Here is a 15,141-nt window from a genome sequence, read left to right on the forward strand (position 1 = left end):
CGAACGCTAGCGGGAACAAATAAATTGCGGTTTGACCGAACGAAGATGTAAGTGAATCGACACGTTCGAACGATTCACGAAATGATACCTAACGTGAAATAATTCAGTACTATAATTTGAGGATATTTGTGCATTTTTATAGTCGCTAAAATGCGCATAATATATTATAGGTACATAAAAGATAGAAATGAAATATAAAAATAATACGGAAATAGAGTTCTCTTAATATTTATTTTTTCTGTTTTCTCGATAATAAAGAATTTCAGAGCTGTAGAATTAATCGTATATCAAAAAAGTAGGCAAATGGCTGAAATATTGAAACTTTTGACAAAAAATAATTGTCCGAAAACGATAGAAATATGTTCACCGACGTAAATTATATATCTCGAAAGACAGCTTTGATATTCTATACGCTGTCCATACGTATATCAAAACCATTCTACATACGAAGCCTAGAGCTTCATGTTTTATCTCTCGCTTATACAGGCCGCAGCAAGTCGTGTCAAAGGGAACAATGATTTATCTTCTGAGTCGCACCGTCTCCGCTCATCCGTGGGTGCAGGCATGTATATCTGCTGTATTCGCAGATAGGCGACACTATTTTCAGCAATTTTATCTGCTCCCCGAGCTGCCTTTCGGGCGCGAGAGGAACGAACGCAGCGATACCAGCGCGAACGTTACTTGGAACGGGTCTTCTCTCTGGCTTTATTTTTTTGTTCTGTTTTTCTCCGTTTTTCGCTCCTATACCCTACGAGAGATCTTCTGCGTAATCGTAATACAACTCGATGTGCCGGAATTTTATTTTACGATTATAAGCAACTATACTTTCCGACCTGCGTCGAATGGTCGTGACGAAAAACAAAAGCATTGACAGTCTCAAGAATTACTCTCCCGATACGACGATAAGATATCTATCGATAAGTTCAAATTAGCATTGGTAATAAATGGTAATAAATGGATCTTTGTTGTAATTAATTAGTTAACAAAAAGAAATGAAAAATACGCATTTCTACTTTTCATCTATTTTTACATGAGCGCGTGTTTATACCTTTTCGTCCCTATACATATCTTTTTCGCGAATCGCTTCTGCAATCTCTTCATCCTGCGTTCCCTCATCCTGTTCTAAATTGCTCGTTTCTGAGTTAACAGCGATTTCCGCGCACTGAGCAAATCTTTCCGGCAGATTTCAAACGATGTTAAGCGTTCGCCTTGATGTGCTGCCTCGTTAAAACTTCGAGATATTTTCGTGAATGTACATACGTATATTAAATTTGATGCACAAAATTTGATTTCCACTTAGGGCAAAGAAGATTTTACAAAATCTGTTCTTCATATCCGCGAAGTTACAAAATAATCTATGTGCGGAAATCTTAAAATTTAATTTTTCTCTCTTATTTTAAATTCATTATATTTAATTTTTTGATAACAAAAACAGACCGAGACGATATTTTTCTGATACAAAACGATATTTTTCGATACGAAAACAGACCGGTACGATATTATTTAACAATAATACGTCTAATTTTCACAAACATTGTAACTCCGTAACAACAGAAATTAAATTTCTATAGATAACTAACGGATTCTCCTTATTCTGTTTTCGTTACAGAATTGTTCGGCAAAACTTTATTATATAACCGTATTACTACTGTAGATTGTATCAGAGAAAAAATGAGTGCTGCAACTATAAAAATGTGAACAAATAGCACCTCAACTTTTTTTTAAGAAACCAAAATACTATAGTGAATTGAAATATGTAAATATTGTTAGACTTATTCAATAACATGATTAATGCAATTATATTTATAACGTTATAGTTGTTGTTCTATGACATTATTATGCATTATTACCACACTAGATTTTTATAGTCATTATTATGAAGACATTTAGTTGCTTGAAATATAATGTTAAGGTATTACGAACAGTAACAGAGGTAAAATTTACCTCTCAAAATTAATTAGTCTTCGGGCATTCCTTAACTGTCTATATATACACATGTAAATTTTATAACGAGGTTTCGAAACCATGCCTTTTGCTTCGCAGGGAGATCTGGTTATATACACGGCTGGATGTATTTTAAATGCGAGAAAGCTCTTCTCGCCATACGCTACCTAGTGGCGTTATTGTGAATGTTGTTGGGCTACGCCGATCGTAAATAAGTCTAACAATATTTACATATTTCAAATCACTATAGTATTTCGATTTCTATAACCCATAAAAAAAGTTGACGTGCTATTTGTTCACATTTATATAGTTACAGCAACAATTATGCAACAAATTTATGCAACAATTATTTATTAGTTCTCTTAACCACTTACTTTAGTTGCACTAATTATTAAATAGTTCGTGGAATTATAATTATATAGTCCATGTTATTCCTCCAATAAAGTTTGTGCAACAATTATATATTAGTTCTCTTAACCATTAATTTAGTTGCAATAACTATAAAATAGTTTATTTAACTATATAAAATAATTCTATGAATAATAAACATTGGTCTGATATTGGATCTATGTTGATTGCCCAACTTATATTATGTCGGCCCGACGTTCCAAAATAACAATGGACCGATGTTGGTGGCGTCACGCTGGTTCACCGACGGCCAATGATTGGTGAAATATTGGATGTTACATTTAGCCAACATTGTACCAACGATTTAAAAATGATCAAATCGCACAAAAACATTGGCCCAATATTGAACATATGTCGACTATTTAAATTCTAGATATTGGCCCAACGTTCCTAAATGATAATGGACCAACATTGGGTGCATCCGGTGCATTAATAAGTATACGATGTTTAACTAATATTATTTTTAATAATATTAGTAAATCTAAAAAATAAAATAGACGTCAATACATTTTATACTTATATCTGTTGTATTACTAATTACATGTTATTTATACAGTTCTAGAAATTCTTGTAGAAATGAGTTTAAAATTTATGTATATATATATATATATATATATATATATATATATATATATAAAATTATATTATATAATTTATATAATTTAATAAGATTATAATGTATAAGTAACATGTAATTAGTAAATACAACAGCTATAAGTATAAAATGCATCATACATGTATTGACGTCCATTTTATTTTTTAGATTTACAAATATTATTAAAAATAATATTAGTTAAACATCGTATATTTATTAATTAGAAATTGTCGATATTAATTAAACCTCAAAAATGTAAAGATTATAAGCAGCGAATGTATAAAAGTAAATAAATTTCTATAATAAAATTAACATGTCTAAAATTCGGATATAGAATTATCTTTATTATATAATACATAGTACACGCAATAAAATAAACAGTTACACAATTAAATATTTTAATTCTAAGACTGAATAGTACACAATTTAAAATAAATATGAAGAAAATAATATAATTTGTATTAGTGTTGTAATATAATTTGGTATAAAATATTGTTTGTTATATCGATATAAAACTATTGTTATACTATATTATATGTTAAGATCAGTCTTCATTTTTCTAAACAAAACGTTACGAACAATATTTAACTTCTAAAGTTTAGCAGAAACTTTTACAAAATTGCACAGTTATAAATTATCTAAAAAAAAAAAACTAACAATATTAGTCTTAAATGCAATTGATATATTATACTAACTAGCAATATTAATGTTTTTAACAGTAAATAATAATGTCACAAAGTAAACAAACTATATTGTGCACAATAAAAGAAAGCAGCAAAATGTATCATTTTTATCAAGAGCAAAGTAAGAAATATCATCATAATTGATATCCTCAAAGTAATTTAATATAAAGTAATTTAAAGTAATTTAATATCTGTAAAAAGTAATCATTTTCCATGATTTATGGCAAATCGAAAATCAAATAAAAAAAAGTAATTTTTTCATAGAAAGAGAAAACATTAAAAAATTTAATTCTTAACTCGTATAACTTTCTGATTGTGCTTCATCAGTCTGGTTGTTATTTATAGTTTCCTTCCTTTTGTTTCGACCACCATCTCGATCCATTGCATAACGTAACCAAGATTTAATTGTTTCTTCGGTTATTTTATAAGATGTTTCTTGATTAGTGCTTGCTGATCCTATGAAGTATAAGAAAACTCAATTTTACAATATGAAAATTGCATTACAATTTATTTTAAAGAATCACTTGCAATTATAGACTTACTAAGGATGAGTTTGCATATGGCATCAAAAGATTGAAGACTTGTTTTGGCTCCTCTTCCTGCCCAGTTTAATTTTTGTGCTAATTCATTATGGATAATCCGTCTGAGAATCCTCCGCGTGTGATCCGCTTGCGAAGTTCCTCCAAGGCGGCGAAAATGATTAACCTGAGAACAAAAATAAAATAACCTTAATTTTTTGGATAATTTTTTTTGAAGACATTCCATGAATAACAAGTATTTTTTTTATAACAAAATACGAACAGTTTTGGAAAAACAAAACAAAGTTTTTACAATTTTAAAAAAGAAAACAAATCAACATATATAATTGCTTACGTAAAGTTCAAAAATAGATTTTTGTTTCAAAAATTCATTGAAACTTGACAGATTCCTCAATGACGAGGCAGGTATAAGAGTCTCTGTTTCCTCAGGTAACTTTTCCTCTGCAACGTTGTCACTGAGCAGTTTTTTTTTTTATACAATTGATGTCCTTTTTTATGCTGCTTATGTCAAATTTAATATCTTCAAATGTAGTAACTAAGTTCTTGAATTGACCTGAAAGCATGTTTAATTATCAGCAATTTAATGTTTGTAATAGTCAGTATTGATTTTTCCATGATAGTATAAAAGCTTATTTTACCTTCAGATAAACTTATACTTGCTCGCGATTGTGACGCTGTTGCTACTCTTGCCGTGGTCTTAGTAAGTACAGAAGAATGCGAACTCATTTCTTTATCTATAAACATAAGTCAAAAAAGCTATCAAAAAATTCTGTAATTTACTAAAAACATAAAAATATTTGTTTTATGTAACTTACTTTGGATATTTTTATTATTATTAAAAGCTTATTTTACCTTCATATAAACTTGTATTTGCTCGCGATTGTGACGCTGTTGCTACTCTTGCCGCTGGCTTAGTAAGTACAGAAGAATGCGAACTCATTTCTTTATCTATAAACATAAATCAAAAAAAGCTATCAAAAAATTCTATAATTTACTAAAAACATAAAAATATTTGTTTTATGTTACTTACTTTGGATATTATTATTATTAGCCGGTAACTGAATAGGATCTGGTTCAGGTAAAAGTTTGCTTTTCTTTTTATTCTTTGAAATAGAATTCCGATTTCTATCTATCTCATAATCAGTTTCACTAGATGAAGATGCTTCATTAAATGATTTTTCAGATGCAGATACATCAGCTGATTTGGATACATCAGCATAACGCTGATTTGGAAAGCGTTTTCTTTTCTTTAATTGGTTCTCGGCGATTACCTCATCAGGCACCTCCGTGCCTGTTTTAATTTCATCAGTATCTAAATACTGATATCCATCTCTTTTTGATTTAGCTTTTGCTAACAGATCTGCAAATTATACTAATTAATTTCGTATCAAACAGAATTTTTAATTTTTGTGAGAAAAGAGATAATAAAATAAAAATCAAATTTTAATTTTAAAAATTATGTTAACAGTCAATATTAAAAGTCTATTCAAAAATATATTTACCTGTTTGATACAAAACTCGATATGAATGTGTCTTCCAATATGATTTTGGTGTTTCAAAAGTTGTAACTGCTTTCCAAAATCGAGTTCCTTTATATTGAGGATAAAAAGTTTTATGATTTCCATCAGTCAACCAGGAAGTTGGTATCACTTCACAAGTTTCTTCTTCAGGAAAATCCACTACAGAAAACATTCTTATCTATAAATAAAAAGAAAACATAAAATATTACATAATTGTATTAGATATTATAATAAGAACAATCTCTAATCTTAGTATATACCTTTCTTCTATCATGGTGTATGCAGAAGAGGAAGACATACCGAAAAAAGAGACTGTTTCAAAAGAACATTTTTACAGAAAACAGAACTGATATTCCAAGCTTCATAGTTTTTGGATAGAGATGAAACTTTAAATATTTTCAAAAGTGACGAAGGACACGGATAACTGTACATATCTTCTATTTGCAGATATTTTAATCCAATAATATATATATCCTTATTCAATTTCACAAAATTGTAAATTACTACAATGTTATTGTCTTTCATGGTGACACAGTTATTCCCGGAAAACGTTGATAAAGTAAAGGCAGTGCTTTTTACCTTCTTGAATTGTTGTACATGACAAGGAAAATTAATTAGAGGTCCATCGGAATGACTTGAATTTAATACAACATGATAGCGAAATTTTTTATCTGTTGTATAATCATTTAATAGTTTTTTGTTTTCTGTAGCTAATACATGTGAACTTTCTGACAGCCTTTTCACTATTTGCTGTAATGGTTGACTAGAAGTTCTCAAAAGTCTTTTTAACTTAAAAAGAAAAGACTCAAAAGGGAAAGCACTAAATGTGTCAAGAATGCCATATTTCTTTGCATCAGCTGTTAAATGAGTTAAACAATGAATATTATAAACAACTGTGTCAGCACCATATAATTTAGACCAGTGATTAACAAAGGATCTTAATAAATCGGAAGCAAAATCAAGATAATTTACAATTAGACTTGTACTACATAAAATAGTAGAAGCTACATGTAGTAACAAGAAATGTTTATAAATTGCGGAAGGAACATTGTTATTTAAAACAACTATCCCGGAATACAAGAGGAACTGCCGAAATTCTGAAGCTTTCCAATGTGCAATTTCCTTTAAGCTACGTGGTTTCCTTTGAAACTCAATTGGAAAATGTTTTCTCTGAGCAATTAATTCATTGGAAATGCACTCAATAGAATAAGCTGATAATCTAACACGTAGATCTCCTTTTAATAACATCATTAGAATCTTACGCATGCATCCAAGTGGTAGCAAATGCATGTAATCCAAAGGAATTTGAGAAATTAACCCCATATTTAATTCTGACAGAGGAGATATTGACTTATGGTGATCTGGATCTGACATTGAAGCAAAACTTTCATCAGTACGTAATGGTGCATCTTGTAATGGAAATGTCATTCTATGATTTATATATACACCTTCTTGTTCACATCGGTCACATCCTGAATATGCATTAAATAACTTGCAACATTTGATCATACAACGTGCTGGAGTGTCACAGATAAAAGCTCTGATTGCAACTTTAAATTGCATTTGACTTCTGTCATGGAAAAATCCATTTTCACATAGTTCTTTGAGTTCTGGTACAAAATCTTCAAAATAACCAGTAATTGGTTCTGGTTTACTTTCACCAAGAAACAAAGAAACTAAAAATGGCTCATACTGATATCGTTTATCAATAACATAGCAAAGTATTGGCCAAAATTGCTTTGAGGAACTTTTATATATAGGTATTCCATCAACATTGAAAGTCAATTGAATAGTATCGCCATAATATTTATGCTTCATTTGTAAATTGGGAGTGATGCCGATATAATGCAAAACACCACTACTACCTAATTTTTTTACAAGTGCTTGTCTACTTGTTTTTAATAGAGTACGTGCATCTCTGGGAAGGTTTTCAATATTTGTGTACTCTTTCAGAATTTTTAATAACTTATTTATCGATGAATGCTTAATATTTTCTTCTATATACCATTTTTGTATTTTACTATTTACAGGTGTATCACTGCTACTTTGTGACATATTGTCATCTGAAGATGATGCAGACTCATTATCAAAATTACTATTACAATCTTCACAATAGTCATTAATATCATCACAATCACTACTTTTTGAATCATTCAAACTATCTTCATATAAATGACAATTATTTTCATTTATATTATTATCATAATTATTGTCATTTATATTTTCATTATTATTATCAGTCAATTCCTTCAAAAATTCTTTCATATGGGCTTTTACCCTTTTCCTAACTTCTCTATACTTCCGGGCTCTCTGTGCCATTTTTATCTACAATAAAAATACGTAATTAATTAAAAATTACGTGATATTAATTATGAATATGCATCATATTCACATAATGATACATAGGATATAATACATAGGACTATAACAATGACACACATATTAGAAATTGCCAAAGAAAAGATTAGAACATAGAAAAGAACCTAGAAATAATATTAATAAATATTCACATGATGATACATAGGATAATACATAGGACAATGACACATATATCAGAAATTGCTAAAGAAAAGATTAGAACATAGAAAAGAACATAGAAATAATATTAATAAAAAATGTGAATGTGTAATGTATATCAGTCTCGAGAAAAGAGGTACTATATGAAAGTGTTTCCAATTTCATCCTATTTTTATAATTTAATTACCAGAATTTGATTACATTAACCATGCAATGATCAATGATATAGGCAATATATATTTATCGCGTGAACTGTGCAAATATATCATGTTTTGCCTTACAATTAAGGATTATCATAATTTTGCCGTATAAAGTACTTCAGAAAAGTCAAAGAAATTATTGAACGATTTTATACTGGCTATGCTTTTGACGCTACGTTTAACTTTTTAATATAATTTATTCTGCCAAGCAAATACGATTATTTTAGGTTAAGAATGACTTATTTCCGTTGTTAACACTGTCAGTAAATATCATAAATATCTTTATATAAACAAATAAAAAAGTTACTCACCTGCAATCCAATTAAGCAAGAACACGACTCTTCTTTTTCTTATTTTAATTATTAAACGTCTGTGTCCTGGTCTAAATGATCTAAAACGCTTCTTCTTCTTAAGTTGGCTCTTATATACCTCTTGACACAGTGCAATACGGCACGTTTATCTAAAACGCAATACAACGCACTGACACGATCGAATATAATTTATTCTGCCAAGCAAATACGATTATTTTAGGTTAAGAATGACTTATTTCCGTTGTTAACTGTCAGTAAATATCATAAATTTCTTTATATAAACAAATAAAAAAGTCACTCACCTGCAATCCAATTAAAAGCAAGAGCACGACTCTTCTTTTTCTTATTTTAATTATTAAACGTCTGTGTCCTGGTCTAAATAATCTAAAACGCTTCTTCTTCTTAAGTTGGCTCTTATATATACTTCTTGACACAGTGCAATACGGCACGTTTATCTAATAAAACGCAATACAACGCACTGACACGATCGAGCACGAGCACCAATAAAACATAAAACACGCGATCTTCTTTTCTTGACTGCGCGCCCGGCGCGCCCGCCCTGCGGTCCGCTCACAGCGCCGCTGTAAGCATATCACTCTGTCTTCGTTGCACATCGATTATCAAACAATGATCCAATGTCGGCTAAATGTCGTTTAACAAACGGTTGGTATTGCGTTGTCAATCGATTAATAATATACACTAAAAATAGTTAAAAATACTGTAGGCTATTTCAAAACAGTTAAAATTTGTAAAAAAAACACAACAATGCCTTTTAATTCGTATTAAATAAATAAAAAAGAAAGTCTGTCTAACGATTCATTGGATTGTAGCATTTTAACAATGTCGGTCCAACATTGTTTCCCCAACGCCGATGCTTCCGATTAAAAACCAACCGTTGGTCAACCAATATGTGCTGCAAGTTAACTTGCATAGTTGTCACCTTATAGTTGCCATGACAATGATTTTTTCTCTGAGTGTAGATATTGTCTGCTGTCTCGTCATCTATTACACTTTATCCTAATTAATCAGAAATGCATATCTGATTTTCAAACGCGCAACAAAAAGGCAACAATAAGTTAGGCACTTCGCAACCGCGCGATGCGTGGATGATTGTCTTTCTCTCTCTTTTGCGCGTACACGTGTATCCTCTAATAAAGTCGAGTATTATCCACACAGAGAGACAACTCTTGACTTCCGAATACAGACGGATTCACCCTACTTTGGCCGAGGAGTAGTAGGTTGGAAAATAATTATCGTGCTCTCCCGCTCGCGCTGAGTTTGCCTTCGCCTTGGTTTTGTATTTTGTGTAGTGGCGTAAAGGGTGGCGTTTTTTTAAGGATTGGCACTCGGGACACGTTCACAATACACTTGGGTCCTCCCTACGGTTGTCACGCCGTTTCCATCCACCTAACGATGAATTAGATAATTCAGAATACGTGCTCTTTGTATCGCGCGTTGCCTGATGCTTGTCGCTCGAATCAGGAATTAAATAATGCTAAAGGAATATCGCGTGTCGCCTCTCGTTATTTTCCCCGTAATCTCCCTTTTCAGCACTATTATGAGCGATATACCGTATCGCGTTGCTTTCCGGAGAGAGCAAAAACGTGCGCGGATAGTCCCCCCTCGGTTGATTTATTCAGCCGGCGCGCGCAGGTCAAAGATAGATACATATTTTCACGCATTCGCAAGCATTTCAAGCATTTACAAACGTGTACGCGCGCATACAGTCTTACGGCCGCGGGAAGACAAGGCGAGTAGCGTGAAGACAATCTCATTCTGAAACATGATCCGCGCAAATCTGATAGTGTACGATATACTTTCAATCGCATTCCTCTCTCGCGCGCCTTACGCCACATACATCCACTTCTGAAATCTGAGACGTATAAGTAATTACTATACGTGAACTAAGGAAGAGGGAAAAAATAAATTCTGCCCGGAATTAACTCGTAAAAAACGGTGCTTGCTTTAATCTCTTTCTTCATTAGCGAGATTAATACCACATTCCGTTTCTGCTGTACATAGCTGTACGAAAACTGGATTTCCTCAGTTAACGAGATTATTCAGACTTTCGTGTATTTTCTTTTTTGCGTGAGAAAATCGCCTCGCGCGAGTAATTGCCGGTGATTATCTCTCTCGCAGTGATTACCTCTTCCCTAATTGTTATTCCGTTCCCCTATATTTCTCTCGCGCCTACTCGGGATGGGATCAAAAATCTTTTATAGATAATTGCTTTGCGATCGCTTCAATATTCATTATTATTATACCTTCTCTGTAATCCCGTAATCATACGAAACAGGAACACACATTGCGAGCGAATCGTGTGAATGAGCGATCTCATTAGTTCCTAACTATTTCTGATACGGCCTGATACGCCTTTTTTTAAACTAGCTTTAGTTACCTAATAGTTTCAGTTTTTGAGTGAAACAGTATAGCTACTCACATTATTCTATAGCTTTTTCTTATGTCTACTTAGAAAAAGAAACGAGAAATAAAATATTCGGTAAAGTATCATATTCTTCATATCCTCGTTTTGATAACAATTTTTTGAAACAATAATTATTCCATGTTTCTTTTATGATTCCGTTAGGTTAATGTGAGATGAAAGCAGAAAACAGCACTTTATAAAACTTTTCAAACAGTATGACTGGAGATTCGTCAGAATTTTTTGTTCCTGCATGTGATTGAAGAAACTTCTCAAAGAACTTTATTCGTTTGATTTTTTGCATTGCTGCCGGCGCTCAATTATCGATTTACCGATGCCTATCGCGTACATTCCGGCTACAAAATTAATGATTACCAATCTATTCCCTTATTAAACGGATAAAAGAGAGGAATATTATCGGGGCTACTTGGTAGAGAGAACGAGAACCGTCAGCTCAAACTCGATAGACGAGGGCGCACGCTGGATAGGTACAGTTCTGGAGAGCCATAAAACTTTATGGTGCGTTTGCATCGACCGACCCTTTCCTCTCTAGTCCCACTATACCCCTCACCGCCTATCCCCATAGCAACGACCGACCCCCGAACGGAGTTACCCTGCATCCTTCTCGTTCTCTCACCCTCTGCTCGCTTCTCCTTCTGCCACGTACGTGCGTATATACTCTGCTTCTCCTCTCTCTCTCTCTCTCTCTCTCTCTCTCTCTCTCTCTCTCTCTCTCTCTCTCTCTCTCTCTCTCTCTCTCTCTCTCTCTGCTCTCTCTGGTCTCCTCTCTCTCTCTCTCTCTCTCGCTCTGGTCCTGTTAATCAACTACTCAGTTCGCGTCGTGTAACTTGAGCTGTCTCATACTCAGTGTACTCACACACTTCTCTGGCGTGAGTTTTTCGTTTTCATTGCCTATTTGTGTGACGGTAATGCAGCGTTCGTGCTCCAAATGCGGAAAGACAATTGCGACTAATTTGATTGAATGTACATGTAAGAGAGTGTTTCTCCAGGCTGTGTCAAACCTTACGCTGTCACCAGGTACGCCGACGCTTGTTGCAAGTCGCTGCTTGCTTCTATTTTACCTCACACCTGACAATACTGATCACTCATTTAATTTTTACCATGGCGACTCCAGTAAGCGTGGGCGCTCTGTCGCAGTCTCTGTCGCAGTCGCAGTGTGACAATACGACTAATAATCTTTTGCTTCGACTGACCGAGCAGCTGAGTGAGTCGAATGCAAGACTGAGTGAGCAATTGAGCGAATCGAATGCGAGATTCTCTGCTTTTGTAGAAGAGCAGCGGCGAACGAATACTATACTTAATGATAAGCTTGATAAATTAAATTGTGTCGCTAGTTGTGTCGAACGTAATAGCCAGCGCATTGTCGAGTTGGAGCAACGGTGTGATGCTCTTGTGGATGAGATTCGTGCGCTTAAGACGGGTGGTGCGGATTCTCATTCTGTCACGCATGTTCAGTTCGGGAATGAATTAATTATATCGGGAGTGCCTGCCACAATGCCTGTTACCCCTTTAGAATGCGTTCGCAACGTGTTTACTACCTTCGAGATCCCCGAGCTGACGTGTCATATTCTCGGTGTTAGGCCCGTCGCTCGTAAGCCTCTGCCGGTGGCCGCTCGTGACCGTCCCTTACCGATTTCGCCTACGAACTCTTACATCATCACGTTAGCCTCGAGCGCTGTTCGTGATGTGGTAATGTCTAAAAAGCGCGCTCGGCGTGCACTCGTGCAGAGAGACATATGTGGCAATGACTCGGGTCGGAGTGTGCATGTGAACGAGCTGCTCCCCAAGGACACCTATGAACTACTGCAGCAAGCAAAGCGTGTGGCTAAAGAAAAGTCTTACGCGTATGTCTGGGTGAGAGGTGGTCGTGTTCACGTCAGGCACTCTGACGGTAAGCCTGCTATTTCGATTAACTCGGTTGCTGATCTCAATAAGCTCGTTTGACATGCTCATTCTGGACACTCATTGCCTTCCGTCGTTCAGCGTGGCTTGATTTCTGAGTCCTCTTGTTTTCGTGTGGCTCAGTTCAACGCCAATTCCCTGCGTGGACACATAGATTATATTAGACTGCATTTTGCTACTCGTTTTTATCATGTCATTTCGGTCTCCGAAACGTGGCTCAATGAGAGCATCTCCGATGCGGCGGTGGCTTTGGGTGACTACTTTTTGATACGGCATGATCGAGTGGGACGGATGGGCGGTGGGGTGGCGTGTTATGTACATAAATCACTTCAAGCTAAGATTTTGGTCACCTCTAATAATGTCTGTGAAAATTCACCAGAATATTTTCTCTTAGAAGTTCGTCAACCAGATGGTGTATCGGTGTTATTTGCATCTATTTACAGAAGACCCAAGGGTCTTCTTTTGAACGATTTTTGTCGAGTCTCTAAATCAATTCTCCCATCTGTATAAGAACATCATTATTGGTGGTGACTTGAATTGTAATCTAATGTCGACTAACTTTGAGGCAGATTACTTGCGTGAACTCATGTCTAGCCTATCGTTACATATTGTCATTTCTGAGCCTACCCATCATACTGCTACCTCTGATACCTGGATTGATGTGTTGGTGGTAGATGATGTTGAAAAAATCATATCATATATTAAATCTTCAAGTCCCTTCATTGCTGGTCATGATCTGTTAGAGCTGTCAGTGTCACTTGATTGTAAGCTGAGACTCGAGCGTTCTATCTCCCGGAGGAATTACAGGGGCATTGATGGCTCTGAGTTCTGTGATCATCTTCGTTCTATCGCCGGCACAGTACGGGCTCAATTGGACGGGTTGTCTGGGGATGCTGATGTGGATGGAATGTGTGGAGTCCTGTCCAGCAACTTGTTGGGAGCTCTTAATATCTTTGCCCCCGCTCGCGTCCTATCAATTAAGAGGCCCCCTGTACTTTGGCTCACTCCGGAATTGACTGCTCGGTTACAAATTCGTGATCGGTTGTATAGGCGAGCTAAACGTGCCAATAGTCTCTTAGGCTATGCCACATATAGACTTTTCCGTAACCAACTTAATATAGACATTAGGCGTGCTAAGAGTAAATTTTACTACAGTTCTCTCATTGGCATTACAGACCCTGCTAAACTTTGGAGGGAGCTTGCTCGGCTGGGACTTGCAAAACCGACTCTCACTTCTCCTCTACATTTCTTCTCGCCCGACCAGTTGAACTCATACTACGTGTCTGTTACAAATGTTCAGCCTGTTTGCACTCATTTTAACTTTATCTCAGCCATTGCTTCGATCTCTCGTCCTTCTGATCGTCCTGAATTTGTTTTCTCGTCTATCTCACCTTGTGAAGTCCTTAAACTTATGTCTGAGAGACCTCTTCACTCGTATGCTTCTGGGTCAGATGGCATTCCACTGTATATACTGCGTGTAGCATGGCCGGTTGTTTCGTCGTTGCTTGTGTCCATATTTAATCGCTCGCTTGATACTTCGTTGTTTCCGTCCGAGTGGAAGAAGGCATATATACGTCCGCTTTCTAAGATTCGTACACCACTATCCCCGTCAGACACAAGACCCATTGCGAATCTACCCGAACTGTCTAAACTAATGGAGAAGATTGTTGCTATGCAAATATTAGACTACCTTAATAAACATGACATACTCAATCCTAGACAGTCTGCATACCGCTCAGGGTTTAACACTCAGTCGGTACTTTTGCGCGTTTGTAATGATATCAAGCGGGGGATTGATGATGGATTCATAACCATCATGATACTGTTTGATTTCAGTAAGGCATTTGACATGGTTCCCCATCTTCTATTGCTTGTTAAACTTAAAGAGATTGGCTTTTCTGATGCTGTTCTTAACTGGATTTTCTCCTACTTAACTGGCCGTTCTCAAGCTGTTATTGACGATGCGGGTAATCTCTCTGAATGGTTATTTACTTCATCTGGGGTCCCTCAAGGCTCCGTTCTTGGTCCTCTGCTTTTTCTTTGTTCATCAACGACATATACAAAGTTTTGCGTTATGCA

General features: G+C 35.1%; 2 protein-coding genes across 6 annotated transcripts in view; one reads left to right on the forward strand and one right to left on the reverse strand.

Moving 5' to 3' along the window:
- The window catches only part of LOC139808620 (tyrosine-protein kinase-like otk), a 76,692-nt gene that overhangs the window by 35,322 nt on the left and 26,229 nt on the right, over positions 1 to 15,141 (forward strand). The window lies entirely within an intron of this gene.
- On the reverse strand, positions 3,327 to 9,799 carry LOC139808623 (uncharacterized). 4 transcript variants are annotated; one of them, XR_011730911.1, is made up of 10 exons: positions 9,020 to 9,799; positions 8,718 to 8,911; positions 5,950 to 8,014; positions 5,672 to 5,867; positions 5,200 to 5,529; positions 5,022 to 5,117; positions 4,808 to 4,903; positions 4,504 to 4,722; positions 4,173 to 4,335; positions 3,327 to 4,086 (listed from the first exon to the last, which is right to left on the reverse strand). XR_011730911.1 is itself a non-coding variant. In XM_071770809.1 (9 exons), the coding sequence occupies exons 4-8, from the start codon at positions 5,859 to 5,861 to the stop codon at positions 4,622 to 4,624; spliced, it is 813 nt and encodes a 270-aa protein (XP_071626910.1). In that variant the 5' UTR covers positions 5,862 to 5,867; positions 5,950 to 8,014; positions 8,718 to 8,866; positions 9,020 to 9,697; the 3' UTR covers positions 4,179 to 4,335; positions 4,504 to 4,621. The 4 variants fall into 4 exon arrangements, 2 of the variants coding, with proteins under 2 accessions (XP_071626910.1, XP_071626911.1); XR_011730910.1 differs by lacking the exon at positions 9,020 to 9,799 and having other exon boundaries at positions 3,330 to 4,086; positions 8,718 to 9,013; XM_071770809.1 differs by lacking the exon at positions 3,327 to 4,086 and having other exon boundaries at positions 4,179 to 4,335; positions 8,718 to 8,866; positions 9,020 to 9,697.

This window comes from Temnothorax longispinosus, chromosome 2, assembly GCF_030848805.1.
Source record: "Temnothorax longispinosus isolate EJ_2023e chromosome 2, Tlon_JGU_v1, whole genome shotgun sequence".
Lineage (NCBI taxonomy): Eukaryota > Metazoa > Arthropoda > Insecta > Hymenoptera > Formicidae > Temnothorax > Temnothorax longispinosus.

Bases quoted from the DNA above. Each gene is read 5' to 3' on its own strand.
- LOC139808623 (XM_071770810.1), bottom strand. From the start codon at position 5,861: ATGTTTTCTGTAGTGGATTTTCCTGAAGAAGAAACTTGTGAAGTGATA. The intron at 5,530-5,671 runs GTAAATATATTT...TATAATTTGCAG, and splicing joins TCGAGTTTTGTATCAAACAG to ATCTGTTAGCAAAAGCTAAA. The intron at 4,904-5,021 runs GTAAAATAAGCT...TTATGTTTATAG, and splicing joins AAATACAAGTTTATATGAAG to ATAAAGAAATGAGTTCGCAT.